Source organism: Chiloscyllium punctatum, chromosome 18 (genome assembly GCF_047496795.1).
Source record: "Chiloscyllium punctatum isolate Juve2018m chromosome 18, sChiPun1.3, whole genome shotgun sequence".
In the NCBI taxonomy this organism is placed as follows: domain Eukaryota; kingdom Metazoa; phylum Chordata; class Chondrichthyes; order Orectolobiformes; family Hemiscylliidae; genus Chiloscyllium; species Chiloscyllium punctatum.
Genome location: NC_092756.1, coordinates 90,061,413 through 90,079,662, shown reverse-complemented (window position 1 = coordinate 90,079,662; position 18,250 = coordinate 90,061,413). Strand labels below are relative to the sequence as shown.

The 18,250-nt window shown below is 48.5% G+C and overlaps 1 protein-coding gene across 3 annotated transcripts in view; it reads left to right on the top strand.

Annotated features, from left to right (window-relative positions):
* Positions 1-2,306: 2,306 nt before the first annotated feature.
* LOC140489307 (transportin-3-like) overlaps positions 2,307-18,250 on the top strand; it is a 69,808-nt gene continuing 53,864 nt past the window's right edge. For 2 of the 3 annotated variants that reach the window (XM_072588704.1, XM_072588703.1), the window contains exons 1-3: positions 2,307-2,359; positions 8,367-8,491; positions 9,899-10,099. In XM_072588704.1, coding sequence (XP_072444805.1) covers positions 8,375-8,491; positions 9,899-10,099 — 318 coding nt within the window. In that variant the 5' untranslated portion in view covers positions 2,307-2,359; positions 8,367-8,374. Of the gene's footprint in view, positions 2,360-4,391; positions 4,450-8,366; positions 8,492-9,898; positions 10,100-18,250 lie in introns of those variants that run through there. The other variant, XM_072588705.1, reaches the window with a different exon arrangement.

Here is an 18,250-nt window from a genome sequence, read left to right as displayed (position 1 = left end):
CCAGGACTAGAACTTTATGGGTAGCTACGGAAGTGACTGCCAGGCCCCTTGTTGAGATATTTGTATCATCGATAGCCATGGGTGAGGTGCTGAAAGACTGGAGGTTGGCTAACATGGTGGCATTATTTAAGAAAGGTGATAAGTAAAAGCTAGGGAACTATAGACCGTGAACCTTGTGTCATTGATGGGTGAATTGTTGGAGAAGATTGAGGGACAGGATTTACATGTATTTGGAAAGGCAAGGACTGATTAAGGATAGTCAACATGGCTTTGTGTGTGGGAAGTCATGTTTCACTAACTTGATTGAGCTTTTTGAAGAAGTGATGAAGATTTAAGGCAGAGTGGTGGACATTGTCTATATGGACTTCAGTCAGGTGTTTGATGGGGTTCCACATGGTAGACTGGTTAGCAAGGTTAGATCACATGGAATGCAGGGAGAACTAGTCATTTGGATACAAAATTGGTTTGAAGGTTGGAGACAGAGGATGGTGGTGGAGGATTACTTTTTGGACAGGAGGCTTGTGACCAGTGGTGTGCCATAAGGCTCGGTGTTGAGTCTACTGCTTTTTGTCATTCATATAAATTATTTGGATGTGAATATAGGAGGTATGGTCAGTAAGTTTGCAGATGACACCAAAATTGGTGGTGTAGTGGACAATGAAGGAGGTTACCTCAGCGTACAACAGGACCTTGATCGGATGGGCCGAGGGGTGGCAGATGACGTTAAATTTAGATAAATGTGAGGTGTTGCATTGTAGTAAGGCAAATCAGGGCAGGACTTATACACTTAATGATAGGGTGCTGGGGAGTGTTGCTGAATAAAGAGACCTTGGGGTGGGCAGGTTCCTTGAAAGCAGAGTTGCAGGTAGACATAATAGATGGCATTTGGTATGCTTGCCTTTTTTGGTCATTGCATTGAGTATAGGAATTAGGAAGTCACGATGGGACTTTACACAATGTTGGTTAGCTCTCTGTTGGAATACTGTGTTCAGTGCTGGTTGCCGTTCTCTAGGAAAGATGTTGTGAAACTTGAAAGAGTTCAGAAAAGATTTAGAAGAATGTTGCCAGGGTTGGAAGTTTGAGTTACAGGCAGAAGCTGAATAGGCTGGTGCTATTTTCCTTAGAGCTTTGGAGGATGAGAGGTGTCCTTTTATAGAAGTTTATAAAATTGTGAGGGGTCTGGATAGGGTGAATAGCCAAGATCTTTTCCCTAGGGTAGAGGAATCCAAAACTAGAGGGCATAGATTTAAGGTGAGAGGGGAAAGATTTGAAAAGGACCTAAGGGGGCAACATTTTCACTCCGAGTGCAATGTGTTGGATGAGCTGTCTGAAGAGTTGGTGGAGGCTGCTACTGTTACACTAATACAACATTTAAAATGTACTAGGAGAAAGTGAGGACTGCAGATTCTGGAGATCAGAGCTGAAAAATGTGGTGCTGGAAAAGCGCAGCAGGTCAGGCAGCATCCAAGGAGAAGGAGAATCGACGTTCGGTTCTCCTGTTCCTTGGATGCTGCCTGACCTGCTGCGCTTTTCCAGCAACACATTTAAAATGTTTTAAAAAAATGTGTTTGGATGAGTAGAAAGGAGCTTAAATTAATTTAGAATAGCTGGTTAGTATGGACTGAAGTTTCTGTTTCTGTGCTGTTTGTCTCTATGACTTTTTACATAGATAAATACATTTGTAATGGATGCTTCTTAAAAATTTATTCATGGGAAACCGGTTTCTCTCGTCAGCTCATCCCTCGTTGCAAGAGGACAGTTAAGATTCCCCCACATTGTTATAGTCGATAAAGGATGGACGCCTTTCTTTCCTCAAGGGCATTCAAATGCCTTCATCTTCCTGGATGAGGTTCGCACCCACACCATTATAATTCCCTTGAACGGGTTTTGTAGGTTGCAACAATGGATGCATTTTCCAGACGTACCGTCTGGGGGCGTCCGTGAGCCCTCCTATGATTGACAGCGGATGCCGCGCGTGCGCAGTGAGGGCCCACTGCTCCTTGACAATGCACACGGTCAGCATTTACACTGCACCGGAGATACGTTCCTTTTGAGATGAGCTCCCATTTTGTTCAGTGCCAAGGAGAAACAAACGTTCACATCGCAGGAAATCGACCTGCGCGAAATCCTAGCGCGTTACCCAATCAGGAAGGAGGACGGATCGCCAATCATTACTGTGGGGGTGGGGCCTTCCCGTGATGGGCATCGCCGCAACCAATAAGGATGGAGAGCGATGTGGGCCCAGCCAATGGCCGAGGAGGGGGCGGGCTCTGAGGGGGACGGCGGCACAGGCGGGGACGCCCGCCCTCGTGAGGTCATCAGGCTGCGACACTCGGTATCGGCGGTGCCGTGGGAGGCGGTAAGGACCGGGACCGGGGCCGGGACTGGGACTGGGACTGGGACTGGGGGTGGGAAGGGGGAGCGGGGGCGGATCGAGGCCTTCTGACAGATTGATGTTTATTTACACAACGCCCGCTCGCCTTTTCCGGCACCGGGTGGAGAGGGTGGTCTCCCCCCGCCATTGCTCTCCGGACCTCAGTGAGGGGCCCCATCCCCCTGTTAGACCCCTCTGTCCGCGCACTAACTGCATCAGGTTCACCCCACCCCACCCCCTCCACCACATCCCCCCCTCCACATCCCCCCTCCCCTCCCCTCCCCTTCCTCCGCATCGTCCTCTCACCCTCAACCCCTCCTGTAAATCACTGCACAGATCCCCTCACACTCACCCCCTCCCCCACCCACACCCTCCTTCACACCCCCTCACCCCCATCCTCTTCTTCCACATCCCCCCCATCCCTTACTCCTTCCATCCCCATTCCCATCCCCCTCCTCCCAACTCCATTCCCATCCTCCTCCTCCCTCAACCCCTCCTGTAAATCACTGCACAGATCCCCTCACACTCACCCCCTCCCCCACCCACACCCTCCTTCACACCCCCTCACCCCCCCCATCCTCCCATCCCCCCATCCTCCTATCCTCCTCTTCCACATCCCCCCCATCCCTTACTCCTTCCACCCCCATTCCCATCCCCCTCCTCCCAACTCCATTCCCATCCTCCTCCTCCCTCAACCCCTCCTGTAAATCACTGCACAGATCCCCTCACACTCACCCCCTCCCCCCACCCACCCCCTCACCCCCCACCCACCCTCACACCCCCTCACCCCCACCCACCCTCACACCCCCTCACCCCCACCCACCCTCACACCCCCTCACCCCCACCCACCCTCACACCCCCTCACCCCCACCCACCCTCACACCCCCACCCACCCTCACACCCCCACCCACCCTCACACCCCCTCACTCCCCATCCCTTACTCCTTCCATCCCCATTCCCATCCCCCTCCTCCCAACTCCATTCCCATCCTCCTCCTCCCTCAACCCCTCCTGTAAATCACTGCACAGATCCCCTCACACTCACCCCCTTCCCCCACCCACACCCCTCCCCCACCCACACCCCCTCCCCCACCCACACCCCCTCCCCCACCCACACCCCCTCACCCCCCCATCACTCCCCCATCACTTACTCCTTCCACCCCCATTCCCATCCCCCTCCTCTCTCAACCCCTCCTGCACATCACTGCACAGATCCTCTGACACACCCCCCTCCCCCACCACCGTGACATCCCCACCCCCACTGCCCACACCTGCCACCCCCCTCCCCTGACAACCCCAGAATCTCGCCCCAAATCCACTCACGCGAACCCCATCCATTCATGTGCTTCCTCCCCATATCCACTTGGGGTACCATCCCCTCATATCCACTCAGCCTCCACATCCGCCCCCCCCCCCCCCCAATATTTCACATCCACACACCATCACAACCCTCACCCTCCCCCCTCCCCAAAATCATTCCAACATCATTTGGGGGCAGATGATGCTGTGGTGGAAAAAAAGAAGTACATTATTAAGAGCACAAAGAGAGCAGTGTTTTGGTTGCACAGAATCTTGACCAGGTGTTCTGTATCTTGTTTAGACAGTCACTTCAGGAATAGTCTGTTCACCTTACACTGATATCAGAGCCTAAAGGGTTTGAGTTTAAGGGCAGGAGTAGAAGAACCTGGAACAGCATAGACTAGTAATGGCAGATTGGATGCCACCAAGACCCCAAATTCAGATAGTACAGGGTAGCTGCTTGTCTGGGGTGACGTTGGAGAGTTGTACCAGTTTCATTCAGCTGATTCCTGCAATGAAAGTATTTGTCATTTGAGGAATGTTTGAGTAGGTTGGGCCCATACTGATTTGCGTTTAGAAGAGTGAGGGATGTCTTATAGAAGGCCCATGACTTTCAGTTGCATGATCAACTAAGTGACTGATGCGCTCAGAATCTGGCATGATTACAGTCCAGCACTGGTTCTCTGTATACAGTACTATTCCTGAGTTATCCCCCTCCTTTGCAAGTTGCAGGCTTCGATTCCACTTTCTTACAGAAGGCTCATTGCCCAGCTAAAGGTGAGAAATCGCATGGAAGTGTTTTGTGGGGAGGAGACAGCTGAAGTCACAGCCTCTCTGTGTACATTTAACAGAATGACACTTGGCAGTTCGTTATAAGCTAACTTAGGTCATGAGGTCCATTGTTTATCAGAATGAGAAGTTTTAGTGCTGTAGATTGCAGTGTCAAGGCATGAATCACTATATCACGAATTTCGAATTCCTTAATGGTAGTCTTTAATGTTGACACTGCTAACAATAGTTCTGAGTTATGAGAGTATAAAACAGAGATCTTGATAGTATCACTGTAACTTGTTGATCGCACTTCAATGTTGATTTGCAGTCAGGCGCCTCGTTGTATGTACATGTCAGTAATCAGTCATTGGGGGCAGTCACTGATACAGGTGACCCTGAAAAAAAGCACTGCTCACAGAAACTGAGATGTGGACATGCCAGTGTTGGACAAGGGTGGACAAGGTCAGAAGTCAGACGACACCAGATTATAGTGTTTCTCCACCTGACGAAGGAGCCGCACTCCAAAGCTTGTGATTTCAAATAAATCTGTTGGACATAAACCTGGTATTGTGATTAGGCAAAAGTGAGGACTGCAGAGTTTAGATCAGAGTGGTGCTGGAAAAGCACAGCAGGTCAGGCTGCATCCGAGGAGCAGGAGAATCAACGTTTCAGGCAAGAGCCCTTCATCAGGAATAGAGGCAGGGAGCCTCCAGGGTGGAGAGATAAATGGAGGGGGCGGGGGTTAGTGCTGGGGAGAAGGTAGCAGAGAGTACAGTAGGTGAATGGGGGTGGGGATGGAGATGATAGGTCAGAGAGGAGGGTGGAGTGGATAGGTGGGAAGGGAGATTGGCAGGTAGGACAGGTCATGAGGATGGTGCTGAGCTGGAAGGTTGGAACTGAGGTAAGGTGGGGGGAGGGGAAATTAGGAAACTGGTGAAGTCCACATTGATGCCCTGGGGTTGAAGTGTTCCGAGGTGGAAGATGAGGCGTTCTTCCTTCAGGCGTCGGGTGGTAAGGGAGCGTAGGTGGACGTGGCCCAGGACCTGCATGTCCTCGGCAGAGTGGGAGGGGGAGTTGAAATGTTGGGCCACGAGGCGGTGGGGTTGATTGGTGCGGGTGTCCCACAGATGTTCCCTAAAGCGCTCTGCGAGGATGCGTCCAGTCTCCCCAATGTAAAGGAGACCGCATCGGGAGCAACGGATACAATAAATGATATTAGTGGATGTGCAGGTGAAACTTTGATGGATGTAAAAGGCTGGTTTGGAGCCTTGGATGGAGGTGAGGGGGGAGGTGTGGGTGCAGATTTTGCAATTCCTGCAGTGGCAGGGGAAGGTGCCAGGACGGGAGGGTGGGTTGTTGGGGGGCGTGGACCTGACCAGGTAGTCACAGATGGAACGGTCTTTGCGGAAAGGGGTGGGGAGGGAAATATATCTCTGGTGGTGGGGTCTATTTGGAGGTGGCGGAAATGTCAGCAGAAGATGCGGTTAATGTAAAGGTTGGTAGGGTGGAAAGTGAGGACCAGGGGGGTTCTGTCCTTGTTACGGTTGAATGGGTGGGGTTTAAGGGCAGGGGTGCGGGATGTGGATGATATGCGTTGGAGGGCATCTTCAACCACGTGGAAAGGGGAATTGCAAACTCTAAAGAGGGAGGCCATCTGGTGTGTTCTGTGGTGGAACTGGTCCTCCTGGGAGCAGATACGGCGGAGGTGGAGGAATTGGGAATACGGGATGGCATTTTTGCAAGAGGTGTAATCCAGGTAGCTGTGGGAGTCGGTGGGTTTGTAAAAAAAACATCAGTGTCAAGTCGGTCGTCATTAATGGAGATGGAGAGGTCCAGGAAGGGGAGGGAGGTGTCAGAGATGGTGCAGATAAATTTGAGATTGGCGTGGAATGTGTTGGTGAAGTTGATGAACTGCTGAACCTCCTCGCAGGAGCACGAGCTGGCGCCGACACAGTCATCAATGTAGCGGAGGAAGAAGTGGGGAGTGGCGCTGGTGTAACTATGGAAGATGGACTGTTCTACGTAGCCAACAAAGAGACAGGCATAGCTGGGGCCCATAGGGGTGCCCATGGCTACCCCTTTGGTCTGGAGGAAATGGGAGGATTCAAAGGAGAAATTGTTAAGGGTGAGGACCAGTTCAGCCAAACAAATGAGAGTGTCAGTGGAAGGGTAGTGTTGGGGATGTCGGGAGAGGAAGAAACAGAGGGCTTGGAGGCCCTGGTCATGGCGGATGGAGATGTAGAAGGATTGGATGTACATTCCCTAGCCCCAACTCCCTCATTTATCTCTCCACCCTGGGGGCTCCCTGCCTCTATTCCTGATGAAGGGCTCTTGCCCGAAACTTTGATTTTCCTGCTCCTCGGATGCTGCCTGACCTGCTGTGCTTTTCCAGCACCACTCTGATCTAAACTCTGGTGTTAAGTGATGTCTGATGCTGAAACTAAAGATGCTTCTGCAGCACGTGTGCAGTTACTTTGCACACACTTGGTGTTTCATTGTACTTCTGCACATAAATGTGCAGGCACTTTAATCCTCACTGTTCCGCTACCTGTGCCTGGGGTATTACTATAACCGTTGCATATTTCAGTGCTCACATCTAGACTATCATACATCTGCATGTTACTATCCTCACAGCCAGGATCTTATATCAATGCATGTTACTATGCACGTGTCTGGCTTCTTTTAGAACCTGTCTAGATTTTCTTGCTCACATGAGTGTATCCCTGCAGTCATATGTTCACCTGTCCCCTTGCTGTATCTATTTAAGCAGATATGTTCCCACAACTTAAGTCCAAGTAAGTCAATACACATGAGGCTTTATGTTAACACATGCATTTGCTAATAATGTTTGTTTTAAACCCAACAGATGTTTAGCCCACTAGTGTGTTTTCTATAGGAGTATTTCTTGAACCTGCAGCACTGATCTAAGTCCTGGAAATCCAGCTACATAGACAAGCAACTTGTTTCTATTCTGAAGCAGTCATACTGGACTCAAAACATTAACTCTGTTTCTGTCTCCGCAGATGCTGCCTGACTTGAGTCTTTGACTTTCTGGTTTATTTAAATCCTGTTTGGTTTGGATCACATTTTCTGATTTGTCCTATTCAAATTTAAGGTGTGGCGAGTTTCGCTTTGTGTGTTAATTCCTGACACCAAGATCTGGTGAAATCACAAACTTAACGTGTAGATTACTGGAAACATAGGGTTGCAGTTTATTTGCTGTCTGTCTGTTCCCTGTAACCCACAAATGCAACCACTTGAATACTCTCTGACTGCAGCTTTAGTCTGTCTATTTAAGGAAGGATGCATGTGCATTGAAGGAAATAGAGCTAAAGTTGACCTGATTAGTCCCTGAGGTGAGAAATTTGCCCTACGACAGGTGTAATCTGAGACTATATTCTCTAGCGTTTAGAAGAATGAGACACAATGTCATTGAAGAATAAAAGATTCTGAAGGGGCCTGATAGAGTGGATGCTGGGAAATCATTTCCTGGTTCATGGAAACTAGTATGTGGAGTACAGACTTGGGATAAGGGAATGGTTATTTTGGACAAAGATGGGAGAAGTAACTTCATCCAAAGGTTAATGAATCTTTGAATTCCCTATCTCAGGCTGTGGAAGCCTTAAGACTGAGATATTGTGGATAGGAAGGTGGAGTTGAAGCCCTTATTGAATGGGGGGGGGGGGGGGGGGGGTGCAGGCTCAACACACTGAAAAGCCTGCTCCTGCTCCTATTCCTAAGTTGCAATGAGCATGGATTTGTTTGCTTTGTTCCTGTGAGAAGGGTTAGTCACTTTAGGTCCTACTAATATAGGCTGGTTACTGATGAAGGATCAATTAAAAACGTGGACGCAATGCCACCGAGTGTGCAAAGGTTTTACATTGAGGGCTCGTGTAATAACTTACCTGTTTGTTGGATTCTAGGTGGCAGGATGGAAGGGGAGGTCACTTTAGATTCGGTCTATCAAGCCGTCCAAGCTTTGTACCATCATCCAGAGCCACAGGGCAAAGAGAGGGCCTCAGCCTGGCTGGATGAATTCCAGAAATCGGTAAGTAAGTGCTTGGTTATTGATGCGTGGACCGGGCTTGTGTTTATTCATTTGCATATTGTCGTTGGTCAGAATTGAGTTCCTATCTGCAATTCAGCAGATAGGATTGTCAACTAGCGTCAATACAAGAAAGAAATCCTGAGAGTAACCTGGAGTATATCTAACAAACGTCCAGATTTTTGGATCATAGTGTCACCAGATCAACAGTTTACTCCCTGCTTTCATGGTAGAGGTATGATACAACAATACTGGAGTTGCTAATTAATCACAGTCATCTTAGAAACATAGGATATAGGAACAGGAGTAGGCCATTCAGCTCTTGGAGCTTGCTCTGTCATTCAATATGATCATGGATAATTATCCACCTGAGTGCTCTGGTCCCACTTTCTCCCCATATTCTTTGATCCCTTTAGTCCTAAGAACTATATCTACATTTTTGTTGAAAGGCCTCAGTAGTTTCCTGTGGCAGGGAGTTCCATAGATTCACTACCCTCTGGGTGAAGAATTTTCTCCCCATCTTTGTCCTAAAAGGCCTACCCCTTATCTTGTGATCCTTGTTTCTGTTCTCCCTGGTCATTGAGAACATCCTTCCTGCAGCTACCTGGTCTAAATCTAGAATTTCAAAAGTTTCATTCTTCTAAATTCTAGTAATCTAGTCCTAATTGATCTAATCCCTCTCTATATGTCAGTCCCACCATCTCAGGAATCAGTCTGGTCAACCTTCCCTCAATGGCCGGAACATCCTTCTTCAGATAAGGAGACCAAAACTGCAAACCAATGCACCACGTCTTACCGGAGCCCTGGACATTTGCAACAAGATGTCCCTACTCCTGTACTGGAATCCTCTCGCTATGAAGGCCAGTGGACCATTTGCGCCATCACTGCCTGCTGCACCTGCATGCTTACTTTCAGCAACTGGTGCTTGCGGACACAAAGGTCTCATTGCATCTCCCCCCTTTCCCAATTTATCCCTATTCAGATAATCTGTCTGTTTGTTTTTGCCACCAAACTGGTTAACATCACATCTATCCCCATTGCACTGCATCGGTGCACTGACTGAACTGGTCCAAGTCAAACTGAAGCTTCTCTGCATCCTCCTTACAGTATAGTGTCCCACACAGTTTTGTATCATCTGCAGACTTGGAGATATGACATGTCGTTTCCTCATCGGTCTCCATCAATGAATATACAACAGACCCAGACAGGGTCAGGAGTATTTTGGAGCCAAATTCACCTGCTCCCTGTCATGTGTCACTATATGCACAACATGTAATCTTTTTGAAAGAAACCCATCTGAAATCAGTTTGAATAAATCAATACTAACACCTAAGGAAGTCTTGTTTAATTCTGTACCAGCTGTCAAAGTGTGTAAATATTAACCAACTTCTTATTGTTCCTTTTGGCCAGATGTTTTCGTGGCAGATCTCTGACCAACTGCTGCGGCTCCAGCGTGACATCGAGTCTTGCTATTTTGCTGCCCAAACGATGAAGATGAAGATTCAGTACTCATTTTATGAGCTACCCCCGGAGATGCACTCCTCACTCCGCGACTCTCTGCTCACGCACCTGGAGTGCCTGAAGGACCTGTCCCAGGCCATCGTCACACAGGTACATCGGGGAGTTAGCTCAACACTTGCACTCACTCACCAAAGAATCTGATGGTGGCCTTTCAACCCCTGGGTCCCAGACTCCTGTCTAGTGCACATACAGATGTACCCCCACCCCAGCCTCACCACCGTCTCCTTCCACCATTTCCTGCTGAGTTGGCATTCCGTTAGCATCAGTAGCTTTGTTGTCATTCCTTGTGAATGGGTCTCGATAGCATCTGTAAGTTGTACACGCTTGAGGAATGTTTTGCTCAAGCCCAATTCTGAGCCATACTGACACCGGTAAAATGTATGTAGGTTAGCTGCAGGAATGATCCCTTGCCCCCCCCCTCAAGCCTACTGTGCCATTTATTAGGAATGTAGCCAATAATATTTGGCCTCATCAACTTTGCTACCTAACGCCCATAAACTGCAGAGAAGGAACTGGCACATTGATAATATAACTAGAAACCCAGGCTCATGTTCTGGGGACCATTAACCATGGTTGACTGTCATTTACATTAGATTCCCGACAATGTGAAATCAGGCTATTTGGCCCAACAAGTCCAACCCTCTGAAGAGTAACCCACCCAGACCTATTCCCCTACATTTACCCCTGAGTAATGGACCTAACACTATGGGCAATTTAGCATGACCAGTTCACCTGACTTGCACATCTTTGGACTGTGGGAGGAAACCGGAGCACCCGGAGGAAACCCATGCAGACACAGGGAGAGTGTGCAAACTCCACACAGACAGTGCCCAGGGGTGGAAATCGAACCCGTGTCCCTGGCGCTGTGAGGCAGCAGTGCTAACCACAGAGTCACCGTACTGATTCACTAATGTTCTACAAGGAAAGAAATCTGCCATCCTTACTTTGTTTGGCCTATATGTGAATCCACACCCACATCATGGAAACAGACCCTTCGGTCCAACTTGTCCATGCCGACGAGATATCCCAACCTAATCTTGCCCCACTTGCTAGCACCCGGCCCGTATCCCGTAAACCTTTCATATTCATATGCCCATCCAGATGCCTTTTAAATGCTGTAATTGTACCAGCCTCTGGCAACTCATTCCATACACTGCCATCTTTAGGTTGTCCCTTATGTCTCTTTTATATCTTGCCCTCTCACCCTAAACCTATGCCCTGTAGTTTTGGACTCCCCTACCCCAGGGAAAAGACTTTGTCTATTTATCCTATCCATGCCCCTCATGATTTTATAAACCTCTGTATGGTCACCCCTCAGCCTCTGACACTCCAGGGAAAACAGCCCCAGCCTATTCAATCTCTCCCTATAGCTTAAATCCTCAAACCCTGGCAACATCCTTGTAAATCTTTTCTGAATCCTTTCAAGTTTCACAACATCCTTCCGATAGGAATTGCATGCAATATTCCAATAGTGGCCTAACCAATGTCCTGTACAGCCAACTCCTGTACTCAATACTCTGACCAACAAAGGAAAGCATACCAAATGCCTTCTTCACTATCACTGCCCTCTGGGCAATAAGGGATGCAGTAAATGCTAACCTAGCCAGCAATGCCTACATTTCAAGAATGAATTTTAAAAAAACTCTGCCTCCCCTTGCAATTATGATTTTCTATCTCACTGGGACAGAGAACTCCATAGACTAAGGATCCTCGGAGAAATTAAAATAAAACCTCCACACCATTCTTATGTTGCAGTAAGATCAAATAAACTTATTCAGAAATGGATCTAATTGTACTGCAGCAGCTCATTGATAGTGGACTGAGCTTGAAATTTTGCATTGTGTATTTGGTACTGAGCTGAAATTGTGTTGCTGAAAAAGCGCAGCAGGTCAGGCAGCATCCAAGGAGCAGGAGAATCGGCGTTTCGGGCATGAGCCCTTCTTCAGGAATGAGGAAAGTGTGTCTAGCAGGCTAAGATAAAAGGTAGGGAGGAGGCACTTGGGGGAGGGGTGTTGGAAATGCGATAGGTGGAAGGAGGTTAAGGTGAGGGTGATAGGCCGGAGTGGGGGCGGAGAGGTCAGGAAGAAGATTGCAGGTTAGGAAGGTAGTGCTGAGTTCGAGGGTTGGGACTGAGACAAGGTGGGGGGAAGGAAAATGAGGAAACTGGAGAAATCTGAGTTCATCCCTTGTGGTTGAAGGGTTCCTAGGCGGAAGATGAGGCGTTCTTCCTCCAGCCGTCATGTTGCTATGGTCTGGTGATGGAGGAGTCCAAGGACCTGCATGTCCTTGGTGGAGTGGGAGGGGGAGTTGAAGTGTTGAGCCACGGGGTGGTTGGATTGGTTGGTCCTGGTGTCCCAGAGGTGTTCTCCGAAACGTTCCGCAAGTAGGCGGCCTGTCTCCCCAATGTAGAGGAGGCCACATCGGGTGCAGCGGATGCAGTAAATGATGCGTGTGGAGGTGCAGGTGAATTTGTGGTGGATATGGAAGGATCCCTTGCGGCCTTGGAGGGAAGTGAGGGGGGAGGTGTGGGCTCAAGTTTTGCATTTCTTGCGGTTGCAGGGAAAAGTGCTGGGAGTGGAGGTTGGGTTGGTGGGGGGTGTGGACCTGACGAGGGAGTCACTGAGGGAGTGGTCTTTTCGGAACACTGATAGGGGAGGGGAGGGAAATATATCCCTGGTGGTGGGGTCCATGTGGAGGTGGCGGAAATGACGACGGATGATACGATGTATCTGGAGGTTGGTGGGGTGATAGGTGAGGACCAATGGGGTTCTGTCCTGGTGGCGATTGGAGGGGCGGGGCTCAAGGGTGGAGGAGCGGGAAGTGGAGGAGATGTAGTGGAGGGCATCGTCGATCACGTCTGGGGGGAAATTGCGGTCTTTGAAGAAGGAGGCCATCTGGGTTGTTCGGTATTGGAACTGGTCCTCCTGGGAGCAGATGCGGCGGAGACGAAGGAATTGGGAATATGGGATGGCGTTTTTACAGGGGGCAGGGTGGGAGGAGGTGTAGTCTAGGTAGCTGTGGGAGTCTGTCGGTTTATAGTAAATGTCCGTGTTGAGTCAGTCGCCTGAGATAGAAATGGAGAGGTCTAGGAAAGGGAGGGAGGAGTCTGAGATGGTCCAGATAAATTTGAGTTTGGGGTGGAAGGTGTTAGTAAAGTGGATGTACTGTTCAACCTCCTCGTGGGAGTACGAGGCAACGCCGATACAGTCATCGATATAGCGGAGGAAAAGGTGGGGGGTGGTGCCAGTGTAGCTGCGGAAGATGGACTATTCCACATATCCTACGAAGAGGCAGGCATAGCTGGGGCCCATGCGGGTGCCCATGGCTAGACTACACCTCCTCCCACCCTGTCCCCTGTAAAACGCCATCCCATATTCCCAATTCCTTCGTCTCCGCTGCATCTGCTCCCAGGAGGACCAGTTCCAATACCGAACAACCCAGATGGCCTCCTTCTTCAAAGACCGCAATTTCCCCCTAGACGTGATCGACGATGCTCTCCACTGCATCTCCTCCACTTCCCGCTCCTCCGCCCTTGAGCCCCGCCCCTCCAATCGCCACCAGGACAGAGCCCCACTGGTCCTCACCTACCACCCCACCAACTTCCATATACATCGTATCATCCATCGTCGTTTCCGCAACCTCCAGACGGACCCCACCACCAGGGATATATTTCCCTCCCCTTCCCTATCAGCATTCCGAAAAGACCACTCCCTCCGTGACTCCCTCGTCAGGTCCACACCCCCCACCAACCCAACCTTCACTCCCGGCACCTTCCCTTGCAACCGCAAGAAATGCAAAACTTGCGCTCACACCTCCCCCCTCACTTCCCTCCAAGGCCCCAAGGGATCCTTCCATATCCGCCACAAATTCGCCTGCACCTCCACACGCATCATTTACTGCATCCGCTGCACCCGATGTGGCCTCCTCTATATTGGGGAGACAGGCCGCCTACTTGCGGAACGTTTTGGAGAACACCTCTGGGACACCCGGACCAACCAACCCAACCACCCCGTGGCTCAACACTTCAACTCCCCCTCCCACTCCACCAAGGACATGCAGGTCCTTGGACTCCTCCATCACCAGACCATAGCAACATGACGGCTGGAGGAAGAGCGCCTCATCTTCCGCCTAGGAACCCTTCAACCACAAGGGATGAACTCAGATTTCTCCAGTTTCCTCATTTTCCCTCCCCCCACCTTGTCTCAGTCCCAACCCTCGAACTCAGCACCACCTTCCTAACCTGCAATCTTCTTCCTGACCTCTCTGCCTCTGCCTCCGCCTCCGCCCCCATCCCCACTCCGGCTTATCACCCTCATCTTAACCTCCTTCCACCTATCGCATTTCCCACGCCCCTTCCCTAAGTCCCTCCTCCCTACCTTTTATCTTAGTCTGCTAGACACACTTTCCTCATTCCTGAAGAAGGGCTCATGCCCGAAACGTCGATTCTCCTGCTCCTTTGATGCTGCGTGACCTGCTGCGCTTTTCCAGCAACACATTTTCGGCTCTGATCTCCAGCATCTGCAGTCCTCACTTTCTCCTTGTGTATTTGGTAGCTGAGCTATCATATCAGTGTCCTGATATGTTGATTTGTTCCACTGGCCAGGCTAACATCATACAGTACTGAGTACGTACGTGTCTAGTTGACAAAACGGTATTGAAATTGCAACATGGAGACAGGTTGTCTCCACGTTAGGAGCAGTCTCAATTCCATGGGTTCATTCTGTTCCCATGTCCTTCTGTTTCAACTCCCCAGTCTAATCTTAAATGGTGTAATTTCTCTGCTTCACTGCATTGTATAGCCTCACAAGTACTTTACCAGAAAATTATCCCCTCGTGCTGTGACTTTAAAGTTCATGTATTGAATCTTGTTTCTGCCTTTTTATTTTGGAACCCTTACTGTAAAACTTTGAATTTCCAGCCATCGTGGCATCATCTTTGCAATAATTAATAATAGCCACAGTTTTTAAGTTAATGTTTGTGTTTTCTCATGTGAGGCGGGTTCCTGGTGAATTTGTGCAACACCCGATCTTTTGCCTCTTGAGGGACACTGGTAAAGTACTAATGTCACTGTGCTCAGTAATCCAGCAGTCTACTCTAATGCTCTGAGGACATGGGTTTAAATTCTACCCACCAGCCCCCATGACAGCTGGTACAATTTAAATTCAAATCATAATTCTGGAGTATAAAATTGTCTTCAATAATGGTGATCATGAAACTATCATTGATTTTCAAAAGAACCCACCTGGTTCATTTGGAAACCCACTCAGTTCAAGGGCAGTTAGGAATAGGCAACAAATGCTGGCATTGTCAGTGGAACCTATGTCCTGTGAAAGAACAATACAGTAAAACAAGTTCTACACTTCAGAGCCTAAATCTGCTAGTACTCTAATTGATTTCTTGGGAAACTGTTTCTAAATTGACTATTAAATCTCATTTTTTTAATATTCTGTATCTCTTTTCACGAAACCAATTCAGTATTCTATTAGCACTTCTTAAAGATGGCATTTAATTGCTGATAAATCTGAACACGTGGCCATTCCTGCTGCCACCACCAGTCCTTCTATTCTTCCCAATTATCCAGCTATCTCTCCCTCCTGCCTCCCAAGCCCAAATTCAAAGTGTAATTAATGTTTGGAACACAAAAAGAGGCACAAGGCCTAAGATTTTAATTTGGACTTATCAGGAGGGACATGTGAGGAGCCAAACTTGGAGAGGGGGAAGAGTGAATTTATACCAAGTGAGAATGGGATGCTGATTGGCTGGACCGTGATTAGCATGGAGATGCAGTGTGAACTATTAACTGTCGATTTTAGTTAGCCAAAAAAACAGTTTGGTGAGGGAGGTCTACTCTGTTTGGTCAGACCTGGGCATGCAGGAGGGATTAGCTGTCTCCATTAACTGTCCTTAATTTAAAAAAATGTATGGATATTCCTTTCACCTACAAAGAGAAACATCCTGTGTGTGAATATATATATCGATTCCAGTAAGCACAAATGAATCACATCAAAATTTAGTTTCCAGTGTAATTCTTCACAAAGTTAGATTTATTCAGTAAATATTGTTCAGTGTTGTGGTTCTGTTCACAGAGCTGGGAATTTGTTGCAGACGTTTCGTCCCCTGTCTAGGTGACATCCTCAGTGTTTGTGAGCCTCCTGTGAAGCGCTTCTGTGCTGTTTCCTCCAGCATTTATAGTGGCTTGTCTCTGCCGCTTCTGGATGTCCGTTCCAGCTGTCCGCTGCAGTGGCCGGTATATTGGGTCCAGGTCGATGTGTTTGTTGATAGAATCTGTCGATGAGTGCCATGCCTCTAGGAATTCCCTGGCTGTTCTCTGTTTGGCTTGTCCTATAATAGTAGTGTTGTCCCAGTCGAATTCATGTTACTTGTCATCTGTGTGTGTGGCTACTAAGGATAGCTGGTCGTGTCGTTTCGTGGCTAGTTGGTGTTCATGGATACGGATCGTTAGCTGTCTTCCTGTTTGTCCTATGTAGTGTTTTGTGCAGGCCTTGCATGGGATTTTGTACACTACATTGGTTTTGCTCATGCTGGGTATTGGGTCCTTTGTCCTGGTGAGTTGTTGTCTGAGAGTGGCTGTTGGTTTGTGTGCTGTTATGAGTCCTAGTGGTCGTAGTAGTCTGGCTGTCAGTTCAGAAATGCTCTTGATGTATGGTAGTGTGGCTAGTCCTTTGGGTTTTGGCATGTCCTCGTTCCATTGTCTTTCCCTTAGACATCTGTTGATGAAATTGCGGGGGTATCCGTTTTTGGCGAACACATTGTAGAGGTGTTCTTCTTCCTCTTTTTGCAGTTCTGGTGTACTGCAGTGTGTTGTGGCCCTTTTGAACAGTGTCTTGATGCAACTTCTTTTGTGTGTGTTGGGGTGGTTGCTTTCGTAGTTCAGGACTTGGTCTGTGTGTGTGGCTTTCCTGTATACCTTTGTGGTGAATTTTCCGTTATGTGTTCTCTGTACCATCACGTCTAGGAATGGGAGTTGGTTGTCCTTTTCTTCCTCTCTAGTGAATCGGATTCCTGTCAGTGTGGCGTTGATGATCCGGTGTGTGTTCTCTATTTCTTGTTTTTAACGATTACAAAGGTGTCATCCACATATCTGACCCAGAGTTTGGGTTGAATTTGTGGTAAGATTGTTTGTTCTAATCTTTGCATTACAGCTTCTGCTATGAGTCCAGAGATGGGTGAGCCCATGGGTGTGCCGTTGATTTGTTCATATATTTGGTTGTTGAATGTGAAGTGTGTTGTGAGGCACAGGTCCTGTAGTTTGAGTATGCAGTCTTTGTGGGTAGGTTCCCCGTCCTGTTGTCTGTTCTGTATGTCCAGCTGGTTGGCTATTGTTTCTCTGGCTAGAGTTTTGTCGATAGAGGTGAACAGTGCCATTACATCGAATGAGACCATTAGAGAGGACGAAAAGGACAACGAACTCCCATTCCTAGGCGTGATGGTATAGAGAACACTGAACGGAGAATTAACCACAAAGGTATACAGGAAAGCCACACACACAAATCAAGTCCTGAACTATGAAAGCAGCCACCCCAACACACACAAAAGAAGTTGCATCAAGACACTGTTCAAAAGGGCCACAACACACTGCAGCACACCAGAACTGCAAAAAGAGGAAGAAGAACACCTCTACAATGTGTTCGCCAAAAACGGATACCCCCGCAATTTCATCAACAGATGTCTAAGGGAAAGACAATGGAACGAGGACATGCCACAACCCAAAGGACTAGCCACACTACCGTACATCAAGAACATTTCTGAACTGACAGCCAGACTACTACGACCACTAGGACTCATAACAGCACACAAACCAACAGCCACTCTCAGACAACAACTCACCAGGTCAAAGGACCCGATACCCAGCATGAGCAAAACCAACATAGTGTACAAAATTCCATGCAAGGACTGTAGAAAACACTACATAGGACAAACAGGAGGACAGCTAATGATCCGTATCCATGAACACCAACTAGCCACGAAATGACACGACCAGCTATCCTTAGTAGCCACACACACAGATGACAAGCAACATGAGTTCGACTGGGACAACACTACTATTATAGGACAAGCCAAACAGAGAACAGCCAGGGAATTCCTAGAGGCATGGCACTAATCCACAGATTCTATCAACAAACACATCGACCTGGACCCAATATACCGGCCACTGCAGTGGACAGCTGGAACGGACAACCGGAAGTGGCAGAGACAAGCCACTATAAATGCTGGAGGAAA